Raw genomic sequence first — 24,319 nt, 5'->3', positions numbered from 1 at the left:
TGCCTGCAAATAATTTTCCTGGCTTCTATTTGTTGATTTTAGACAAATTCAAAGAGCCAGATAATAAATAACCTCAACAACCTAATGTTAATAGATTTTTCTTTGCACATATTTAAAATTAGCTTCCAATTCTTTCTATTTAGTCCATCCTTGCATTTACATAATTATAATAAAGTGGCTCAGGGTATAGAAAATACAGAAAGTGGCAGGAATTTAGGTTTAAGATCCAGAGGACTTAACTTTCCCCTGGATATCTTGTCGAAAGTTCATAAAACAAGGATATTCGCTCTCCAAGGCAACTTCTTTTTTTTTTTTTGGCCGCACACAGTTTGTGGGATCTTAGTTCCCCGACCAGGCATTAAACCCCAGGCTATGGCAGTGACAGTGCTGAGTCCTAACCACTGGACAGCCAGGGAATTCCCAAGGCAACTTCTATTTATGATTGGAAAGGGTAGTAAATTTGATAAATAAACTGGATATAGTTCCTATTGATCAATTAAAGTTTTATAAGTATTCAACTTAGATATTCTGCAAACACTAAAACATATAATTTTGTTAACCCCAAAAACTAAGCACCAAAAACTCAGAGAACTTTGGTTATAGAGAATAAATTACCAGAATTTCATAGGGAAGCACAACCTCTTAATCAAAATCTTTGAAACAAAGCAAAACAAGGATTTGGTTTGGAGAGAAAGCATGTCTAAAGGCAGAATCTGACATAAAGAAGATGTGGTACATATATGCAATGGAATATTAGTCATAAAAAAGAATGAAATAATGCCATTTGCAGCAAAGACCTAGAGATTGTCATACTGAGTGAAGTTAAGTCAAACAGAGAAGGAGAAATATCGTATGATATCACTTATATGCGGAATCTAAAAAGTGATACAAATGAACGTATTTACAAAACAGAAACGGACTCACAGACTTAGAGAATGAACTTATGGTTACTGGGGGGAAGCGGGGAAGGAAGGGATAGTTAGGGAGTTTGGGATTGACATGTACAGACTGCTATTTTTAAAATGGATAACCAACAAGGACTTACTGTTTAGCACAGGGAACTCTGCTCAATGTTATGTGGTAGCCTGGATGGGAGGGCAGTCTGGGCAAGAATGGATACATGTTTATGTAAGGATGAGTCACTTTGCTGTGCACCTGAAACTACCACAACATTCTTAATGAGGTATACTCCAATATTAAAAAGTTAAAAAAAAATAAAGACAGAATCTGACAATAAATTCTAAGAATATAAGGGAAGTTTCTCTCTAATTCAGTTAATTAGAAGTGTTGAGAATTAATTAGATGACGTGTTATTACCCACCCTCTGGCTTGCAGGTCAATACTTCATTAAAATGAATAGATGTGGTAATGAACCTAAAGCAGTAATGATGCTTGAACGGTCCCCAGAAAGTAAACTCATTTTCATTTAATGTTAGTGCTCCCCCTGAGGTAAAGATAGTTTAGGAAACTAAATTGTGTCAATACTTTCCTAACAACACAATATTTGATAGTACCTAATTTCTTTTCACGTAAATCTGTTAGAAACTTTTGGAATCTTACCCTAAAGTTAAATTACCTATAAATGAATTTCCCACCATTGTAGAGATTGTATCTCCTCTCAGTTTCAAATGGTTCTTGTATCTATACGATCTAAGGAGAGTAGAGCTATTTTTTATGAGTATTCAATTTAATAAGTTAGAATCATAGAATTTAGAGTTAGAAGATAACTTAAAGGTTATTTAATCTAATCTCCCACTCAGCATCCTACCTCCTCTCCATTCCACTGGTCTCTGGATACTTACAAGTATAAGAATTTTTGTGTCATTCAGGGCAGGTTGTTTCCTTGCTGGATCATCTCTAATTGACGTTATCTATTTCCTTATTTCGAACATGTTACTGATCAACCCTAGGTCTGTGTTTTAGAACACCACAAAAGTAGTTTATTTCCTCTTTGACCTGATACCCCTTCAAACATTTCAAGTTTCTTACTTATTCTCCTTTGGTTTTAGCTTTATAGGTCCTTCAATCCTCTGATCATTCCACTTGTGATTTATTCTATTTTTTCAAACCCCTCTCAAAATAGAGTGCCTCAAAACTCGGTGTTGTTTTCCTGTTTCAGGTCAGGCCAAGCAAATGAGCTTCTGATTTGCCTTTATCTGTACCCCTACAGAATCTCTTACAAAGATCTACTTTTTTAAAAGCAACTTTGTCAGATTGCCCACATTGAGCTTATAATCCACATAGACTCTTGAGTATTTTTAGTAGACATAACCATGAAGCTGGGTGTCAAGAGAGAGTAGAACCTACTTCTGTGAAGTGTAATGTATGTTCAGCATCTGGTATCAAGTAAATGCTATTATTCCTCTCATTATTATCCCTCTTGTCATTGTCATCCAACAGTAATGCAGTTTTTCCCAGTTGAATCTAAATACTAGATTTCACTATTAATTTCTTACATTTATGTAGTTCGTTTGACCTATCTTGGCAATATGTTGAGATCTTGTGGAATTTTGTTTCTAATTTAATGTGTTTAGCTGTTTTTATGTGCATGAAGATATGGATCCCAAACAGGCCAAGTTTATGTGACATAATTATATGGCAAACCACTCAAAAACCCTGCTGCTTAATAAATTAATCTACACTATTAGGCCTGTTCATCAAGTCCTGAATCTCCCCAATTTTTTTTTTTTTTTTGCCATTCAGCCATACTTTTCCATCATTCCCATAAAGATATCATAAGAGCTTTATCAAATGCTACCGTAGAATCAGCATACACAATGTCTAGCACATCCCAATATATATTTCTACCTCTAGTTGAATTTAATTTCTCATCATAACCTGTCCTGATACTCAGCTACATTATGTTTTTTTGGAAGCTTCCACTTAAGTTTTTACATTTCTTGTTAAATGAAATTCTCAGTTTTGGAAAACAAACATGCAAACAAAGCAAACTGAGTTTAACTTGCCCTGTGTTTACGTTAATAAGAGAACTGTTTCCTCTGATTTCAGTTTAAATATAAACAAGGCTACCGCAAGCAAGTCGGCCACCATATTGGATTCCGGAGTCTGCAAGATGATCCAAAGCTTGTGTTGTCCATGAATGTAGCCAAAATGCAGAGTGAAAGGGAATACAAGAAGGACTTTGAGAAGTGGAAAACCAAGTTCAGCAGCCCAGTGGACATGCTTGGAGTGGTGCTGGCCAAAAAATGCCAGGCCTTGGTCAGTGACATAGACTACAAGAACTACCTGCACCAGTGGACATGTCTGCCTGACCAGAATGATGTCGTTCAAGCTAAAAAGGTTTATGAACTACAGAGTGAGGTCAGTTTCTACTAAGTCTCATAGTTTATGTAGTACTTCGTATCTCATATGAGTAGCCATTTAATCGTAGACAGAGTGAAACTAGATAGATAAGTTATTACTGAATATCTAAAATGCATCTGTTTGTAATGCATAGAATCACTTGAGTCAAGGGTCCAGATGAGGTTGGAATTTTGATGGCTTGCTTTGTATTTTCACAGAATTTGTATAAGTCTGACCTTGAGTGGCTGAGAGGCATAGGATGGAGTCCCCTGGGTTCTTTGGAGGCAGAAAACAACAAACGGGCTTCAAACATCATCAGTGAGAAGAAATATCGCCAGCCTCCAGACAGAAACAAGTTCACCAGCATTCCTGATGCCATGGACATAGTTCTGGCAAAGACAAATGCCAAAAATAGGAGTGATGTGAGTAACTTCAGAAATAAATAAAAGAAATTATAGTGCCTGATATCTGGTAGGTGCTCAATAGTATTTGCTTAATAAATTAGTAGAACAGCATAGCATCGCATCACACAGCATAATGTTTTTTTATTTGGTTACTTCATTTGAATTATCAGTTACCCTACACTGGATCATGTAAAAATGGGTTAGTATAAATTTTGTCACCCAAATCTTGCTTGCTTATTTATTTATTTATCCAAATCATAAAGAAAAAACTATTGAATGTATTTTTTTTCTTTGAAACTTGAGTGCATTAAAGACCCAGATTTTGTTGGGATAGAGTATATGAGAGGGAGATATTCTGAGTACCTTACACAGGCACAGTGGAAATGTCATAAAGAGTATATAGTTATCTATTTATCTGGTGGTTCCCAACCAGGGACAATTTTGTCCCACAGGGGACATTTGGCAGCACGCAGAGACCTTGTCATAACTTGAGGGTGGCATGCTACTGGCATCTGGTGGATAGAAGTCAGGACAGTTCCCTCACAACAAAGAATCATCCAGTATACAACACCAATAGTGCTGAGGTTGAGAAACTCTGATCTTTCTTAATCAGAAAGGTTAGTCCAGAACCAGGATAAAGGTATATGGAAATTCACAAGCCTTGGTTTGTTGTAGTCCTGAATGTCTTAATTGGCTCCTCTGGGTTACATGGACCATAGTAAGCATGTTCAGGAAGGAGAAAAGTGTCACCCCCTCACACCCCACACTGCACAACTCAAAGGGAAATTGATAAGTCCAAGGAACCAATGAGACTTTAAAATCTTGTTATATTGAAATAATTTCAGGTATACAGAAAAGTTGAAAATAGTACAAATAATTTATATGTATGTTCATCTTTATACATATATATATCTTTTCACCCAGATTCCGCAATTATTAGCATTTTGTCACTTTTGCCTTTTTCTTTCTCCCCCTCCCACCTCTTTCTCTTAGCTCTGTGTGTGTGTGTGTGTGTATGTGTGTATGTGTATGTGTATAAGTTGCTTCCTGATGCCACTCTATCCCTAAATGTGAATTTCCTGAAAATAAGAACATTCTCTTAGATAACCACAGTGCAATGATCAAAATCAGGAAAGTAGTGTTGAAATAACACTAGTCTACAGAATTTACTAAATTTTACCACAAGTATCCTTTATAGAAAGTAAAAAATCTTTTCTGATCCAGGATCCCATCCAAGACCACACGTTGAATTTACTTGTCATGTCTTTAGTCTCCTTTAATCTGAACTGGTTCCTCACTTCTTTGTCTTCCAAGTCCTTGACATTTGTGAAGAGCACAGGCCAGTTGTTTTGTAGAACCTCCCTAAATGTGGGTTTCTCTAGTGTTTCCTCATGATTAGATTCAGGTTTTGTATTTTTGGCAGGATAGCACATGTTGCATCCTCCTCCATATAGGCACATAATGTCAATCTGTCCCATTACTGATCATTTTAACTTTGATTACTTGGGTGAAATGGTGTCACCAGCTTTCTCCACTGTCTGGTTACTATTTTGTCCTTTGTAATTGATAAGTATCTTGTGGGAAGATTCTCTGACAATGTAAACACAGTTTTTCATCAGACTTTCACCCCCCAGTTTTAATAAATCAATGAGATTTTTGATCGGGTCCCTCTGTCTTCTGTTGAAGAAAGACGGATGATAACCCCGGGACATACAAGACGCTTTGATAAATCTCATACAAAATCCTTTGGGGGAATCCTAATCCTTCCAAATAATTTTGAGGTATAATTATATAATAAACCACATAGGAAATGAGACTCCCTAATATATAGACATACCCTGAATATGTCATCTTTTCAGAAGATAAGGGCTGTCCCCCAGTTAAACACCGAGGGAGACTTTTACAATCCAACAGGTGGAGAACTGCTGCTCCATTTGATGATGTTGGCAAAGGCTTTAAATACTTGGGTTGATTTCTTACAGGCAGGTTAGTTGTAACTTTGAAAAGGTAATCCATAATCTATATTTTTGAAGGCAGTTATGTCTCAGATGAGTCAAAAAATACTATATCTGTTTTCTGCTTATGTTATCTGCTTATGCTATTGTGATGCTTAATTTAGATGAATCAGTAATACTGTTTGAAGTTAACGACGTCACTCACTAATCTTACAGCACCACTGAAAAACACTTATTTCTCATTTTAGAGACATTATAGAGAAGCTTGGGACAAGGACAAGACTCAAGTGCACATCATGCCTGATACACCTGACATTATTCTGGCTAAAGCAAACTTAATCAATATGAGTGATGTAAGTTTCCAAATTCAGCATGTGTTTTCAGAAAGCTCATTTTATTTTTATTTTTTTTAATATTTATTTATTTATTTATTTTTATTTGGTTGCACTGGGTCTTAGTTGCAGCAGGTGGGCTCCTTAGTTGTGGCATGTGAACTCTTAGTTGCGGCATGCATGTGGGATCTAGTTCCCCGACCAGGGATTGAACCCGGGCCCCCTACATTAGGAGCATGGAGTCCCAACCACTGTGCCACCAGGGAAGTCCTCAGAAATCTCATTTTAGTTGCGTCTAAGGCAGTGAATTTATTTGGAATTTATTTTGAATACTTCAATCATTTTAATTAACTACAACTGACTTAGAGTCCTCATTTAGTGGTTTTAAGCCTGAACATCCAAATAATTGGCACTCCCTATGTCAGATAGAGTTGGAGGGATGTGCTCTCTGTTCATTATAGTCCATTACTACTCATGTTGTCATAATGTAATGGTTTGTATAGCTCTTCCCTATGTGGATAAGAACTTCTTGGGAGCAGAGACAATTCATATTTGATCTGCAGTGCTTAGCTAGTATAGTGCCTGATATACATGAAATTCAATAAAATTTAAATGAGTGAGCATAAAAAACTCTCGCACACACACAAAAACTCATGCACCAAAAAAACACTCATTCAGGATAATTTCATTTTTATTTTTATTGTTATCATGGCATAATCTGAAAATAATGGATGTAAAAATTAATATTTTAAAGACAAGTTCTAAATTCTAATACAAACACTTTAGCTTAAATAATGTACTGGAGTAATGACACAAAGGACTAAAATATAAAAACAAGTCCAAGATCAATAGGCACTTTAAACAATCTGGTTTCTAAATGAAGTGCATTAAATTAGATTCTCAATTATTTAATTATGTAACAAATCTGATGAAGCACATTATTTCACTTAAGCTTTTTAAATTCAATATTTAAACTTTCCTCAAAAAATCTTACATTTTAAAATCTTAACATTTTAAAAATTATGAAGCACTTTGTTTCTTACCTAAAAATGTGTATCCTACTTTTGGACAGCCCTATATTGTGAAATAGATTTTGTTTCACAATGTGTTAGCTACGTAGTCCGTTAGGTGTGATTTTCCCCCACTAGAGGTATTAGATGGGAAAAGGCATTGCTCTTGGGCTTCCCTGGTGGTGCAGTGGTTGGGAATCCACCTGCTAGTGCCGGGGACATGGTTCAAGCCCTGGTCCAGAAGGATCCCACATGCCACGGAGCAACTGAGCCCATGCGCCACAACTACCAAGCCTGCGCTCTAGAGCCCGTGAGCCACAACTACTGAGCCCACATGCCACAATAACTGAAGCCCGCGCACCTAGAGCCCATGCTCCACAATAAGAGAAGCCACCACAATGAGAAGCCCACACACTGCAATAAAGAGTAACCCCAGCTCGCTGCAACTAGAGAAAGCCCGTGCGCAGCAACAAAGACCCAACGCAGCCAAAAAAAATAAATTAAATAATTTTTTTTAAAAAAAAGGCATTGCTCTTTTCTAACAAAAACTTCTAATGAAACATTCAAAGTTAATTGGAAAACAGCACCTAAATGATCATTTCATTTCTCTACCAACTTACTTCTGTCTGTCTCATTCTCATAAGTATTTGGGAAGAGCTGACATTTAATTTTATTGATCTAAGTAATTGAAGAGCTTTCAAGTTTAAAACAGGATCATCAGCAATCAATGAGCATAATATCCAATTACATTTGAGTATCCTAGAGCACATATTGTACTATCCTCATGAGCTCTTAAAATATTTAGCACTTTGGGGCTTCCCTGGTGGCGCAGTGGTTGAGAATCCGCCTGCCGATGCAGGGGACACGGGTTCATGCCTCGGTCTGGGAAGATCCCACATGCCGCAGAGCGGCTAGGCCCGTGAGCCATGGCCGCTGAGCCTGAGCATCCGGAGCCTGTGCTCCGCAGCAGGAGAGGCCACAACGGTGAGAGGCCCGCGTACTGCAAAAAAAAAAAAAAAAAAATTAACACTTTGGATTCATTATGGTGCAGATGTTTATGGAAAATAGCTTTTTTCAAAGTGATTTTCATCTCTTAACAGAAACTCTACCGAATGGGTTATGAGGAGCTGAAGAAAAAAGGTTACGATCTTCCTGTTGATGCCATACCACTCAAAGCAGCAAAAGCATCCCGAGAAATTGCCAGCGAAGTAAGACTTTCTCCCTTGTTTGTATTGATTGGATTGCAATTTTCACTTCAAAGCAGTCTCAATTTAATTTTAAATTGAACAGAGTCCTCCAAGTAACAAAACATAGTGAAATGATCCCAGGGATGCAGTGTGAGATGAGGATAAGTTCAAGGATGCATTTATTATGTATGGAATTTGTAGGATTTAGCCTTTAATCTTTCCTATCAAAAACACCTTAAATCTGTGGCTCTCTACCCTTGGTGATATTTGGAATATATGTTCTCTGTAATTTGCCACAAAGATAGTAATATAAGTTAATCTTAAAAAGAATAAGACATGATTTCTTTTTTTTTTCCTTTAGTACAAGTACAAGGAAGCTTTTCGCAAGCAGCTTGGCCACCACATTGGAGCCCGGGACATCAAAGATGACCCCAAGATGATGTGGTCCATGCATGTGGCCAAGATCCAGAGTGACCAGGAGTATAAGAAGGACTTTGAGAAGTGGAAGACCAAGTTCAGCAGCCCAGTGGACATGCTGGGGGTGGTGCAGGCCAAGAAGTGCCAGGCCTTGGTCAGTGACATAGACTACAAGAACTACCTTCACCAGTGGACCTGCCTGCCTGACCAGACTGATGTCACCCATGCTCGACGAGCCTATGACCTCCAGAGTGATGTGAGTATAAGACTTTCCTTTGGCCAACAAAACACCATGTCTGCTTACCTAAGTATCAAAGTTCCCCAAAATGAGGGGAGTTGAGTTTACAGAAGTGAGTTCTACCTCCCTGGACTAATGCCCACTCTCTATCCAGTCACACAGACATCTGAGAACATCATTATTTCCAAAAAGAAAGAACCAGCAAAGCACTGATTGCTTTGATGGAAACCTCTAGATTATTGATCTAGTAGAGTTGGGTTGTTCTCTATGTTCTGCTTAAAATGTTTTTCATCTTCTTTGGAGAAATGTCTATTTAGGTCTTCTGCCCATTTTTGGATTGGGTTGTTTGTTTTTTTGTTATTGAGGTGGATGAGCTGCTTATAAATTTTGGACGTTAATCCTTTGTCAGTTGCTTCATTTGCAAATATTTTCTCCCATGTTGAGGGTTGTCTTTTGGTCTTGTTTATGGTTTCCTTTGCTGTGCAAAAGCTTTGAAGTTTCATTAGGTCCCATGTGTTTATTTTTGTTTTTATTTCCATTTCTCTAGGAGGTGGGTCAAAAAAGATCTTGCTGTGTTTTATGTCATACAGTGTTCTGCCTATGTTTTCCTCTAAGAGTTTGATAGTTTCTGGCCCTACATTTAGGTCTTTAATCCATTTTGAGCTTATTTTTGTGTATGGTGTTAGGGAGTGTTCTAATCTCATACTTTTACTGATTCACTTTGTTATAAAGCAGAAACTAACACACCATTGTAAAGCAATTATACTCCAATAAAGATGTAAAAAATAAATAAATAAAATGTTTTTCAAAATAGGTTTCTAATCTGAATATTTTGTGGATTCACAAGACATAGCAAAATGTTTAAATTTCCCAAGAATCCAAGCATTGAAATATATATATAATATAATGTATTATAATTCAAATTTTTATTTCTTTAAGGCATATCATTATGCTTATGTTTAGTGGTTTATCACTTACAATTTCAGAATTTGTACAAGGCCGACCTTCAGTGGCTCAAAGGCATTGGCTGGTTACCTAGTGGCTCTCTTGAGAATGAGAGGAACAAGAGAGCTACCCAGATTTTGAGTGACCACGTTTACCGTCAGCACCCAGATAAATTCACATTTTCCATCCTTATGGACTCCATCCCAATGGTTTTGGCAAAAAACAACGCTATTACCATGAACCACGTAAGTCCTTTTTTTTACTTGAGCAGGGTATCAATTTTTGTATCTGTATATGTAAACACTGAAATCTGTCTTGATAAAAGAAAAATCACATTCAATTATTTTGCTTGGTATTGAAGTGGTTTTTAAGTGTTGTGCTTCTTACTGATATGAGATACCTAGACGTAAAGGTGTCACAAGTACTGACGCACAGAGCAGACTCTATTTACCCTCATTAAGAACCAGATTCATCACGGGCCTATACTACTCACATCCTTTTTTTGTTTCTTTCAGCATCTCTATACAGAAGCTTGGGATAAAGATAAAACCACTGTCCACATTATGCCAGACACCCCTGAAGTTTTACAAGCTAAACAAAACCAAATAAATTTCAGTGAGGTAAGCAATATATTCATGGTGCATGATATATTTTTTCTTGCACTGCGCTTTATAGATCAAGCTTACGATGATTTATGTCTATTTCAGAAACACTATAAACTTGGCCTAGAAGAAGCCAAGATGAAAGGCTATGATATGCGGATAGACGCCATTCCCATCAGGGCGGCCAAGGCCTCCAGAGACATTGCAAGTGAAGTAAGTGCACCTGTAGAGTTCTTTGCTCAGCTTTGGCTCAAAGATTTCTTTCTCTCTCAAAGATATGTAGTAGAGCAAGTAAGCTATGAAGTTAAGGTTCTAGCTAACAGTTTTTTGTAAGTAAATAGTTTAAAATAATGGTAATAAAACTCTCAACATAAAGGTTAACTTCTAGGTATGACTGAGTCCACAGCAACATACATTTCAAAGTACTGTCTATTACCTGCTGAACAAAAGCACTGGCTACTTGACTATAGCTCACACAGCCTTTTGGCTTTTCCACATTATGTGTACTTATATACAATTGAGCTCATCATAGGATCCCTTCCAAACGCAGCCCATTCATTCCCTGTAAACCAGTGAACCTGCAAGGGCTGAAGAAATGGGACACATTATTCTATTTAAAGTCCAACGATCCATGCGCACCATGTGTTTATCTCTTCATCCTGTGATTGGCTGCAGATATTTACCTATTTCAAAATATGGGTTTACTCACATTTCTAGAAATGTTTGTCCTTCTATTTCTTTTGTCTATGAAGTCAAAAGCATATTTTCCCTTTATATCCAAAATATGGGAAGTAACTGTCATTCTTTAAAAATAAATGTTCAACGATCACAGAATGGTTAAAAGTATTAATATATACCAATATAATGGAATACCTGCTGTCACTAAAATTTATGTTTGTAGGTAATATATAATGACACAGAAAAATGCTTATTTAATAACTGAAATGAGCGGGCACAAACCCATATACAGTATGACTCCTAATTTTATTCTTTCTCTCTCTCTCTCACACACACACCCACACACCCACACCCACAAAAAGCTGTTTTCATCAGCAGTTATCACTGAATGGCAGAATAATGTCTTAATTTTTATTTTCTTTTCTGTATACATATACAAGCTTTATTTTCTAAATGGTTTACAAGATGCAGTCTCACATATTATTTATATATTCGGGGGGAAACATGTTTTTAACGAATAGGAAAATCTGAGCCTACTAATCATTTTATACTAAAAGTTATACTAGGTGACTATCAGTATTTTTCTTCTTCTAGTTCAAATACAAAGAAGATTATCGTAAGCAGCTTGGCCATCACATTGGTGCCCGAGCGATACGTGACGACCCCAAGATGATGTGGTCCATGCATGTGGCCAAGATCCAGAGTGACCGGGAGTACAAGAAGGACTTTGAGAAGTGGAAGACCAAGTTCAGCAGCCCAGTGGACATGCTGGGGGTGGTGCAGGCCAAGAAGTGCCAGACTTTGGTCAGTGACATAGACTACAAGAACTACCTGCACCAGTGGACCTGCCTGCCTGACCAGAGTGATGTCATGCACGCTCGGCACGCCTATGACCTCCAGAGCGACGTGAGTACTGAGGATCATGATGACGTGCAAAGGTGGGAAATCAGTGAATTAACACCCCTTGGATAAGTGGCACCAAACTCACCAGCCCCTGCAAGTGGGGCATGACATTTCTTCTTTTCCTGTGAGTGTTAAATGTCAAACCCTCCAGACCGAAAAGGAATATTGTCTGATACCCTGCCTGTCCACCAAACTACGTTTTCAAGAGTGTTCTTACTTTATTTCATATCCTTTTGGTGAAAATGTTTTCCCAAACCAGAGATAAATATTTATTGGCTATTTGTATCAACAGAATATGTACAAGTCAGATCTCCAATGGCTGAGAGGCATCGGTTGGGTTCCCATTGGCTCTTTGGATGTGGAAAACTGCAAAAAGGCAACTGAAATTTTGAGTGATAAAATCTATCGCCAGCCTCCAGACAAATTCAGGTTTACCAGTGTGACTGATTCTCTGGAACAAGTGTTGGCCAAGAACAACGCCATCACTATGAACAAGGTGAGGCTTCAGAGTTCAGAGAACCAAGGTAGGACTCCTAAAGCTAAACCAAAGGAAAAGAAGCATGATCAGGAGAGGAAAGAAATAGAGCAGTGAGCAACAAAAGATATCAGTCGGTCTATCTATCTATATCTATCCATATCTGTCTACCTAATGTCTATGTCATTTATATTTTAACATTTACTTCAGTAGTTATTTCATGGTTTTGATAAAATGGTACATATTTATGGAAAATCATCTCTGCATAAAAGATATTCTAAATTTCCTTTTGTTAACATACAATTCAGAGTGTCAGAAGGCACTCATACATATCTGTTCTACTATGAACTGCTTACTTTACTTGAAGATATGTGTAAAATACATAATGTGTATAAAATACGTTAACCTTTTGTTATTTCTCTTTATAAAGTTCTTGTGGCCTTGAAGTTTCGATTAACAGTACACTGAAGTTTTTTCCTGATGACATTTTATATTTTCCTTGCTAGCGTTTATACACAGAAGCCTGGGACAAAGACAAGACCCAGATCCACATCACACCAGACACACCAGAAATTACGCTGGCAAGAAAGAACCAAATCAACTACAGTGAGGTGGGAGCAGATGCTAATTCTATGACATTTGCATGGTGTTTCATATTTCAGTTAATCCATTCCATGGTGATGTAATGCTAAATGACAGCTTTGTAAAGAATGTCTTTTCTTGCTCCGTGTGAATACCAACTCTTTCATTTCTCGCTTACCTAAACATCAGTCTTCAAGTAACACATATTTATCATTTCGGAAGTGCAAATTTTAAGAATGAATGATTTAAGCAGCAACCAGAAGATTAACTAGACCTTCCTCTTTTATTAATTTAAGAAATTAGCAATAGACCAAAATACGTTTATCTCCTCCTTATGCTACATGGCTGTGCTAAATGTATTTTGCACATATGACTTATTTTTCCTAAATTGTACTTTAGGGTCAAAATTTAAGATTTTTAATGTACAAGATTTAAGTCAAGGATTAAAATCACAGTACAATCAAATAACGCTGAGCAACAGACAGACAGAGAGGATCTGTCAATATATAAATATATTAGCAAGCCCATTTCCTGTTCACTTTCTGTGAGCATAGAGCCGTGTGCCCCCATATCAGAAGCACAGATGTTTAGGCTGAGAGGTCAGTCTCCTCTAGTGCAGGAGTCCCCGCCCAATAAGTCGTCATCCTGCTTTGCTTAAGTGTTCTCAGTGACGAGGTGCTTATAAATCTCATAAATCAACCTATTTGTTCTGGAGAGTACCTTTAGAAGATGGTTCTCATGTATTGGGTCAATGGTTTCTCTCTGTAGACCCACATAATCCTCCAAGACCATGCAGAACCAAACTGTGCAAACTCCATAGGCACTATGTGCCTCCGCTACCACTTCACCCCAGGTTCTCTTTATAATCCAAACATCCCAAGCTCCTGGGCATTCCTCACATGACATCCCTGCTAGAATGTGACTCTCAGAACCAAACAAAATCCTGCGAGTGAGGAATGACTAGTGTAGCGTACAGTCGACATTGCACTTCCTCTTCTGGACATTTACCCTCCATTTCTGCACTCTGTGCCTTGGGGCTCCTTGGGGCTATGTCACTGCTGGTGTGCGTGGGACTTGGGGTCAACCAAAACCCTAAGACAACTTACATGGGCTTAAACTAGGTTTCCTCTATCTTGTATTTATACATTTGGCAACTTAAATCTCAGTTCAAAGATTGACATTTATCTCTCTGCATTTTTTTTCTTAGAATGAGCCTATTGGTTTAAGTCTGTGGAGATTTTTGTGACTCTAAGATTCTGTCAGATGATGTATTAGTTATTTCTTCCAGCTTTGTGCTACCAGCAAGGAAAATATTGTTTCTTTGACAGCATAAATCAATAGCATGTTACTCTTCTGCTTAATATAGCTGAGAGAATTTAAATTGATTAGCCACCACCTTAAGTCATTTTATTTTTCAGGGGTGCAGACTGTAATTTTAATGCTTATATAACTAGCTCTTAATTGCCACCCCAAACTAAAATTGTCAAGTCCCACTCTCAAATCAAAAATAAGTGAATTTTCAACTAAACCTGCACTATAGGTCCCATAGTGTTACAGGAAAGCGTGTGCTATATGAACAGATATTTTAAGAGACAAAGGGTCCCTGTAACTAGCCACTCAGCATTTCTGGAACTGTCAACTCTGTCTTTGCTGCAAAAGCTCAGAGATGTTGTATGTTGCCCTTGGTTTGAAGAGGCCCAGGAAGAATGCCTGAACCGATTGCCTAACCTGCCTGGTCTGCTTTCTCTGACTTTTCTCTATCAGCTTAGTTCAGTTCTATCATGTTTCTTTCTCGTTTAGCATAGGAAGATAGAATGCAAATTTGACGATGTCACTCCTCCTCAAAGATTGTTGTTGGTTTCCCTTTTCCTATAGAATTAAGGACAAAGTTATCTTAGCACCAGGCCTTCATAGCTGGATTCCTGTTTCTTGTCAGTCCTGTCCTGCCACTTCCTCTGACACTCCCCCCACCCAACCCCGCTTGATGCCCCTGCACTTTCACTCCCCCGTACTTTGATTCATGGAAGTTCCTCTGCCCTTGACCACCATCTCAGTCTATTGAAACCATATTTATCACTCAGGGTCCAATGCCAAGGTCATGCCCTCTGAGGAAACTTCCTGATTTTCAATTCAGAATAAATTTCTCCTTCCTAGACGTCGTTCTTTTTTTTTTTAAACATTGAATCTTTTTAAAAAATATTTATTTATGTATCTATTTGGTTGCGTGGGGTCCTAGTTGTGACAGGTGGGCTCCCCAGCCGTGGCTCGTGGGCTCCTTAGTTGTGGCAGTCAGGCTCCCCAGTTGCGGCCCCTGGGCTCCTTAGTTGCAGCTCTCCGGCTTCTTAGTTGCAGCATTAAGGCTCCTCAGCTGTGGCATGCAAACTCTTAGTTGCACCATGCATGTGGGATCTAGTCCCCTGACAAGGGATCAAACCCAGGCCCCCTGCATTGGGACCGTGGAGTCTTGTCCACTGCGTCACCAGGGAAGTCCCATGGAGTTCGTTCTTAATAATACGGTTAAAGCACCTTTCATGGTCTGACTTTTTGGCAGCTTGTTCCGCAGGTTATCAGTCTTTCCATCAGTTCTCCCAGAAACCTTGAAGATGGGAGAGGCCTCATATTCATCTTTGTTTCCCAAGTACCAAGCACAGTCATGGCACATAGTCGGTGCAGAATAAATGTGGATCAAATGAGTTTCCCTCCTGTCCACATTTTGCCACCTTCGGCCCATGAGTTTCAGCTTAATTTTTCCAGTTCTTTCCAAAACTGATTCATTGTTATAACTAAAAGTTTTAAAACCATGAATAATATCTGTATATAGTTAATGTAACATAAGTTTTAAAATAAAAAAACAAAGGTGCCATATTCCATATAGGTATCATGTTTAAGTCTCAACTTCAGCCAAAACCGCAGAAAGCTTAGAACTCTCAAAAGTGACATTATTACAGGCACCTACCTGTGTAGAACTTTGTGAATTATTTTAGTCCTCTGTCATTTTTGGATATGAATGTCAACATGTAACTGATTTTTTTTTCTTTTTGCCCAAATTTAGAGTCTGTATAAACTCGCCAACGAAGAAGCAAAGAAGAAAGGCTATGACTTGCGAAGTGATGCCATCCCGATCGTGGCAGCCAAGGCCTCCAGGGACATCATCAGTGATGTGAGTTGTCAGTTTTACTCCTAGTATGTGGTCAGTCTGAGGTGACATTTTCACTGAACTAAGTCTTCTAAAAGAACTTCCCTGGCCCTTTGGAAATATATCCTGATGTATTTATGTAGGGTTTTTCAAAAACCTAGTTTTGAGGGAAATGAAAAATTTGATGTTTACAAAAAAGTTTTATAACCACTAAGTCACAGTATCTTCAGTGAAAGCTGATCCACCAAGAATAGAGAAAGATCCATTCATGTGGAATTCGTTAAGAGTGTAGCTGCAGGCTTGGAGATGCTTATATAAAAATTGCCACAGTGGGCCTCCCTGGTGGCGCAGTGGTTGAGAGTCCGCCTGCCGATGCAGGGGATACGGGTTCGTGCCCCGGTCTGGGAGGATCCCATATGCCGCGGAGCGGCTGGGCCCGTGAGCCATGGCCGCTGGGCCTGCGCGTCCGGAGCCGGTGCTCCGCAGCGGGAGAGGCCACAACAGTGAGAGGCCCGCATACTGCAAAAAGAAAAAAAAAAAAAAAAAAAAATTGCCACAGTGCTTATAGGAAGTGTGACTCATAAACTTAAGTTCTCCCCGTGAGATTCAGGGCCTAGCTTTATATAGCATTTTAATATCCAGTATTCAAAAAATGCATATGACACTTGCCATTACACTTCACCCTTGTAAGATCATGAAAAGAAGGCAGTTGATCAGTGCCAGACTAGCCCAAACTTGCACCCTTAACACTAGCTCCTGGCTTGTGGCTTGTAACTCCCAGAATAAAACCATCATCCTTTCCTGGTACCTCAGGGAATTCTTGAGGAACAGACCACTGCTCTAAAAATCAAGACCCACTATTTGGGAATATGGTAATACGCTGCCCTTTATTTTGGAGGATCATATTAGTGACTCACTTTAGTTTACGTATGTTGTACCTTTTCTACAAATGGATTTATGCCAATAATAATATATAACAAAATAATAATAACCAAGAAGTGTTGAGAAATCTGTGCTAAGAATGTTATATGCATTATGTCACTTATTTTTCATAATTACCCTAGGATGTAAGATTGTGATTATCCCTGTTTTATGGGTTGCTTAAGCAACTTGTCTAAAATCAAACTCTTAGTAGGTGATGGAGTTGAAACTCTGGGCAACCTCATTCCTTCCCACTGTACTATATTGCCTCTGCTGACTCGTTTATCCTTTCTCACTCAGTTATCTTTGAGACTAGAAGCATGTATTTTGGATAATTGGCTCGGATTCTAGGACAATGTCTTTGGACATGGAATAATAACAACACTGTTGGTCCATGAGAGATGAGAACCCATGACTTTATTAGGAGCATGCTCTAAGCAACTGGGCTGCTAGGTCAGCTTCCCTAGTATAACCAGTTTCCAAAATGATGCCAAAATTTGCCACCACCACTGAATGCCTGAATCCATGATGAAACAGGAAATTCTCTTCTGTTGCTACTGCAAGTAGTCCTTGACCTTGACTTCATCCTCAAAGGAACCAGGCACTCATTTTACTACTTATTAAACACATCTTGTCCCCAGGTGCATCTCTTTTCTGATGTACTTTTAGTGCCTAACCCACTTCTCCCAGTCCCTTGGTCCACATGGCCTCTCCACTGTGTGCATTTGCTGCCCCCGGAACTATTCCTTGTTACCAGGCCATAGGTGATTTGGGGTGTACACTACAATTAGATGAATTCCATCTATTTTATTACCTCTATAAGCTTCTAGGGGAAAGGTGGGATATTGCCTTGAGTTAGTGCTTAGTAGCAAAAGTCAACGTACAACAGTGATATAAGCAAGATGATTTTGTACAGGCTTGTGACCTCTATGGGCTTATAATAAAAATCTAATTTGTGCATTTTCATCTCAGTACAAATACAAAGTTGGTTACCGCAAGCAGCTTGGCCATCACGTTGGAGCCCGGGATGTGAAAGATGACCCTAAGATGATGTGGTCCATGCATGTGGCCAAGATCCAGAGTGACCGGGAGTACAAGAAGGACTTTGAGAAGTGGAAGACCAAGTTCAGCAGCCCAGTGGACATGCTGGGGGTGGTGCTGGCCAAGAAGTGCCAGACGTTGGTCAGTGACATAGACTACAAGAACTACCTGCACCAATGGACCTGCCTGCCTGACCAGAGTGACGTCACCCATGCTCGACAAGCCTATGACCTCCAGAGTGATGTGAGTATAAGATTTTCCTTTGGCCAACAAAACACCATGTCTAATTTCCTAAATATAAAATTTCCCCCAAAATGAGGGGAGTTGAGTTTATACAACTGATTTCTACCTCCCTGGACTAATGCCCACTCTCTATCCCGTCACACAGACATCTGAGAGCATCATTATTTCCAAAAAGAAAGAATCAGCAAAGCACTGATTGCTTTGATGGAAACCTCTAGATTATTGATCTAGTAGAGTTGGGTCGTTCTTTATGTTCTGTTTAAAATGTTTTTCAAAATAGGTTTCTAATCTGAATATTTTGTGGATTCACAAGACATAGCAAAATGTTTAAATTTCTCAAGAATTCAAGCATTGAAATATATATGTAATATAATGTATTATAATTCAACTTTTTATTTCTTTAAGGCATATCATTATGCTTATGTTTAGTGGTTTATCACTTACAATTTCAGAATTTGTACAAGGCCGACCTTCAGTGGCTCAAAGGCATTGGCTGGTTACCTAGTGGCTCTCTTGAGAATGAGAGGAACAAGAGAGCTACCCAGATTTTGAGTGACCACGTTTACCGTCAGCACCCAGATAAATTCACATTTTCCATCCTTATGGACTCCATCCCAATGGTTTTGGCAAAAAACAACGCTATTACCATGAACCACGTAAGTCCTTTTTTTTACTTGAGCAGGGTATCAATTTTTGTATCTGTATATGTAAACACTGAAATCTGTCTTGATAAAAGAAAAATCACATTCAATTATTTTGCTTGGTATTGAAGTGGTTTTTAAGTGTTGTGCTTCTTACTGATATGAGATACCTAGACGTAAAGGTGTCACAAGTACTGACGCACAGAGCAGACTCTATTTACCCTCATTAAGAACCAGATTCATCACGGGCCTATACTACTCACATCCTTTTTTTGTTTCTTTCAGCATCTCTATACAGAAGCTTGGGATAAAGATAAAACCACTGTCCACATTATGCCAGACACCCCTGAAGTTTTACAAGCTAAACAAAACCAAATAAATTTCAGTGAGGTAAGCAATATATTCATGGTGCATGATATATTTTTTCTTGCACTGCACTTTATAGATCAAGCTTACGATGATTTATGTCTATTTCAGAAACACTATAAACTTGGCCTAGAAGAAACCAAGAAGAAAGGCTATGATATGCGGATAGATGCCATTCCCATCAGGGCGGCCAAGGCCTCCAGAGACATTGCAAGTGAAGTAAGTGCACCTGTAGAGTTCTTTGCTCAGCTTTGGCTCAAAGATTTCTTTCTCTCTTAAAGATATGTAGTAGAGCAAGTAAGCTATGAAGTTAAGGTTCTAGCTAACAGTTTTTTGTAAGTAAATAGTTTAAAATAATGGTAATAAAACTCTCAACATAAAAGTTAACTTCTAGGTATGACTGAGTCCACAGCAACATGCATTTTAAAATACTGTCTATTCCCTGCTGAACAAAAGCACTGGCTACTTGACTATAGCTCACACAGCCTTTTGGCTTTTCCACATCATGTGTACTTATATACAATTGAGCTCATCATAGGATCCCTTCCAAGCCCAGCCCATTCTTTCCCTGTAAACCAATGAACCTACAAGGGCTGAAGGAATGGGACACATTATTCTGTTTAAAGTCCAACCATCCACGCTCACCATGTGTTTATCTCTGCATCCTGTGATTGGCTGCAGATATTTACTTATTTCAAAATATGGGTTTGCTCACATTTCTAGAAATGTTTGTCCTTCTATTTCTTTTGTCTATGAAGTCAAAAGCATATTTTCCCTTTATATCCAAAATATGGGAAGTAACTGTCATACTTTAAAAATAAACGTTCAACGATCACAGAATGGTTAAAAGTATTAATATATACCAATATAATGGAATACCTGCTGTCATTAAAATTCATGTTTGTAGGTAACATATAATGACACAGGAAAATGCTTATATAATAACTGAAAGGAGCAGGCACAAACCCATATACACTATGATTCCTAATTTTATTCTCTCTCTCTCTCTCTCTTTCTGACACACACACACAAAAAGCCATTTTCTTCAGCAGTTATCACTGAATGGCAGAATAATGTCTTAGTTTTTATTTCCTTTTTTTTGCTTTTTATTTATTTACTTTTTTAACATCTTTATTGGAGTCTAATTGCTTTACAATGGTGTTTTACTTTCTGCTTTATAACAAAGTGAATCAACTATACATATACATATATTGCCATATCTCCTCCCTCTTGCATCTCCCTTCCACCCTACCTATCGCACCCCTCTAGGTGGTCACAAAGCATTGAGCTGATCTCCCTGTGCTATGCAGCTGCTTCCCACAAGCTATCGGTTTTGCATTTGGTAGTGTAAATATGTCAATGCTACTCTCTCACTTTGTCCCAGCTTACCCTTCCCCTCCCCGTGTCCCCAAGTCCATTTTCTACGTCTGCGTCTTTATTCCTATCCTGCCCCTAGGTTCTTCATAACCACTTTTTTTTTTTTACATTCCATATATGTGTGTTAGCATATGGTATTTGTTTTTCTGACTCACTTCACTCTGTATGACCTACTCTAGGTCCATCCACCTCACTACAAATAACTCAATTTCATTTCTTTGTATGGCTGAGTAATATTCCATTGTATATATGTGCCACATCTTCTTTATCCATTCATCTCTCGATGGACACTTAGGTTGCTTCCATGTCCTGGCTATTGTAAATGGAGCTGTAATGAACATTGTGGTACATGCCTCTTTTTAAATTATGGTTCTCTTAAGGTATATGCCCAGTAGTGGGATTGCTGGGTCGTATGGTAGTTGTATTTGTAGTTTTTTAAGGAACCTCCATACTGTTCTCCATAGTGGCTGTATCAATTTACATTCCCAGCAACAGTGCAAGAGGGTTCCCTTTTTTCCACACCCTCTCCACATTTATTGTTTGTAGATTTTTTTGATGATGGCCATTCTGACTGGTGTGAGGTGATACCTCATTGTAGTTTTGATTTGCATTTCTCTAATGATTAGTGATATTGAGCATCCTTTCATGTATTTGTTGGCAATCTGTATACCTTCTTTGTAGAAATATCTATTTACGTCTTCTGCCCATTTTTGGATTGGGTTGTTTGTTTTTTTGATATTGAGCTGGCTGAGCTGCTTGTAAATTTTGTAGATTAATCCTTTGTCAGTTGCTTCATTTGCAAATATTTTCTCCCATTCTGAGGGTTGTCGTTTCGTCTTGTTTATTGTTTCCTTTGCTATGCCAAAGCTTTTAAGTTTCATTAGGTCCCATTTGTTTATTTTTTTATTTTTTTAATTTATTTTATTTTATTTTTTTAGCAGTACGCGGGCCTCTCACTGTTGTGGCCTCTCCCGTTGTGGAGCACAGGCTCCAGATGCACAGGCTCAGCGGCCATGGCTCATGGGCCCAGCCGCTCTGCGGCATGTGGGATCTTCCCGGACTAGGGCACGAACCCGTGTCCCCTGCATCAGCAGGCAGACTCTCAACCACTGCGCCACCAGGGAAGCCCCCATTTGTTTATTTTTGTTTTTATTTCCATTTCTCTAAGAGGTGGGTCAAAAAGGATCTTGCTGTGATTTATGTCATAGAGTGTTCTGCCTATGTTTTCCTCTAAGAGTTTTATAGTGTTTGGACTTACATTTAGGTCTTTAATCCATTTTGAATTTATTTTTGTGTATGGTGTTAGGGAGTGTTCTAATTTCATTCTTTTCCATGTAACTGTCCAGTTTTACCAGCACCACTTATTGAAGATGTTGTCTTTTTTCTGCATTGTATATTCTTACCTCCTTTATCAAAGAAAAGGTGACCATATGTGCGTGGGTTTATCTCTGGGCTTTCTATCCTTTTCCATTGATCTATATTTCTGTTTTTGTGCCAGTACCATACTGTCTTACTTACTGTAGCTTTGTAGTGTACCCTGAAGTCCAGGAGCCTGATTCCTCCAGGACCCTTTTTCTTTCTCAAGATTGCTTCAGCTATTCGAGGTCTTTTGTCTTTCCATAGAAATTGTGAAACGTTTTGTTCCAGTTCTGTGAAAAATGCCATTGGTAGTTTGATAGGGATTGCACTGAATCTGTAGATCGCTTTGGGTAGTATAATCATTTTCATAATGTTGATTCTTCCAATCCAAGAACATGGTATATCTCTCCATCTGTTTGTATCTTTAATTTCTTTCATCAGTGTCTTATAGTTTTCTGCATACAGGTCTTTTGTTTCCTTAGGTAAGTTTATTTCTAGGTATTTTATTCTTTTTGTTGCAGTGGTAAATGGGAGTGTTTCCTTAATTTCTCTTTCAGATTTTTCATCATTAGTGTATAGGAATGCAAGGGATTTCTGTGTGTTAGTTTTGTATCCTGCTACTTTACCAAATTCATTGATTAGCTCTAGTAGTTTTCTGGTAGCATCTTTAGGATTCTCTATGTATAGTATCATGTCATCTGGAAACAGTGAAAGCTTTACTTCTTCTTTTCTGATTTGCATTCCTTTTATTTCCTTTTCTTCTCTGATTGCTATGGCTAAAACTTCCAAAACTATGTGGAATAATAGTGGTGAGAGTGGGCAACCTTGTCTTGTTCCTGATCTCAGTGGAAATGATTTCAGTTTTTCACCATTGAGAATGATGTTGGCAGTGGGTTTGTCATATATGGGCTTAATTATGTTGAGGTAAGTTTCCTGTTTGCCAACTTTCTGGAGAGTTTTTTTTGGTAAATTGGTGTTGAATTTTGTCAAAAGCTTTTTTGCATCTATTTGAGATGATCCTGTGGTTTTTATCCTTCAACTTGTTAATATGCTGTATCCTATTGATTTGCATATATTGAAGAATCCTTTCATTCCTGGGATAAACCCCACTTGATCGTGGTGTATGAGACTTTTAATGTGCTGTTGGATTCTCTTTGCTAGTATTTTGTTGAGGATTTCTGCATCTATGTTCATCAGTGATATTGGCCTGTAGTTTTCTTTTTTGTGACATGTTTTTCTGGTTTAGGTATCAGGGTGTTGGTGGCCTCATACAATGAGTTTGGGAGTGTTCCTCCCTCTGCTATATTTTGGAAGAGTTTGAGAAGGATTGATGTTAGCTCTTCTCTAAATGTTTGATAGAATTTGCCTGTGAAGCCATCTGGTCCTGGGCTTTTGTTTGTTGGAAGATTTTTAATCACAGTCTCAATTTCAGTGCTTGTGATTGGTCTGTTTATATTTTCTTTTTCTTTTTTCTTTTTTTGCAGGTTCAGTCTCGGAAGTCTGTGCTTTTCTAAGAATTTGTCCATTTCTTCCAGGTTGTCCATTTTATTGGCATAGAGTTGCTTGTAGTAGTCTCTCATGATCCTTGGCATTTCTGCAGTATCAGTTGTTACTTCTCCTTTTTCATTTCTAATTCTATTGATTTGAGTCTTCTCCCTTTTTTTATTGATGAGTCTGGCTAATGGTTTATCAATTTTGTATACCTTCTCAAAGAACCAGCTTTTAGTTTTGTTGATCTTTGCTCATTTCCTTCATTTCTTTTTCCATTAATTGTGATCTGATCTTTATGATTTATTTCCTTCTGCTAACTTTAGGGGTTTTTTTGTTCTTCTTTCTCTAATTGCTTTAGGTGTAAGGTTAGGTTGTTTATTTGAGATGTTTCTTGTTTCTTGAGGTAGGATTGTATTGCTATAAACTTCCTTCTTAAAACTTCTTTTGCTGCATCCCATAGGTTTTGGGTCATCTTATTTTCATTGTCATTTATTTCTAGGTATTTTTTGATTTCCCTCTTTGATTTCTTCAGTTATCTCTTAGTTATTAAGAACTGTATTGTTTAGTTTCCATGTGTTTGTATTTTTTACAGAATTTTTCCTGTAATTGATATCTAGTCTCATAGCATTGTGGTTGGAAGAGATACTTGATATGAATTCAATTTTCTTAAATTTACCATGGTTTGACTTGTGACCCAAGATATGATCTATCCT

General features: G+C 38.2%; 1 protein-coding gene across 1 annotated transcript in view; it reads left to right on the top strand.

Moving 5' to 3' along the window:
- The window catches only part of NEB (nebulin), a 227,823-nt gene that overhangs the window by 75,925 nt on the left and 127,579 nt on the right, over positions 1 to 24,319 (top strand). The window contains exons 44-51 of the mRNA XM_060105956.1: positions 3,010 to 3,321; positions 3,522 to 3,725; positions 5,911 to 6,015; positions 8,105 to 8,212; positions 18,061 to 18,372; positions 18,825 to 19,028; positions 19,299 to 19,403; positions 19,491 to 19,598. Of these exons, the coding sequence (XP_059961939.1) occupies positions 3,010 to 3,321; positions 3,522 to 3,725; positions 5,911 to 6,015; positions 8,105 to 8,212; positions 18,061 to 18,372; positions 18,825 to 19,028; positions 19,299 to 19,403; positions 19,491 to 19,598 (1,458 nt within the window). The remainder of the gene's footprint in view (positions 1 to 3,009; positions 3,322 to 3,521; positions 3,726 to 5,910; positions 6,016 to 8,104; positions 8,213 to 18,060; positions 18,373 to 18,824; positions 19,029 to 19,298; positions 19,404 to 19,490; positions 19,599 to 24,319) is intronic.

Source organism: Mesoplodon densirostris, chromosome 8 (genome assembly GCF_025265405.1).
Source record: "Mesoplodon densirostris isolate mMesDen1 chromosome 8, mMesDen1 primary haplotype, whole genome shotgun sequence".
In the NCBI taxonomy this organism is placed as follows: Eukaryota; Metazoa; Chordata; class Mammalia; order Artiodactyla; family Ziphiidae; genus Mesoplodon; species Mesoplodon densirostris.
Note: the sequence above shows the minus strand (reverse complement) of the source record. Positions and strands in the feature narration are given on the sequence as shown.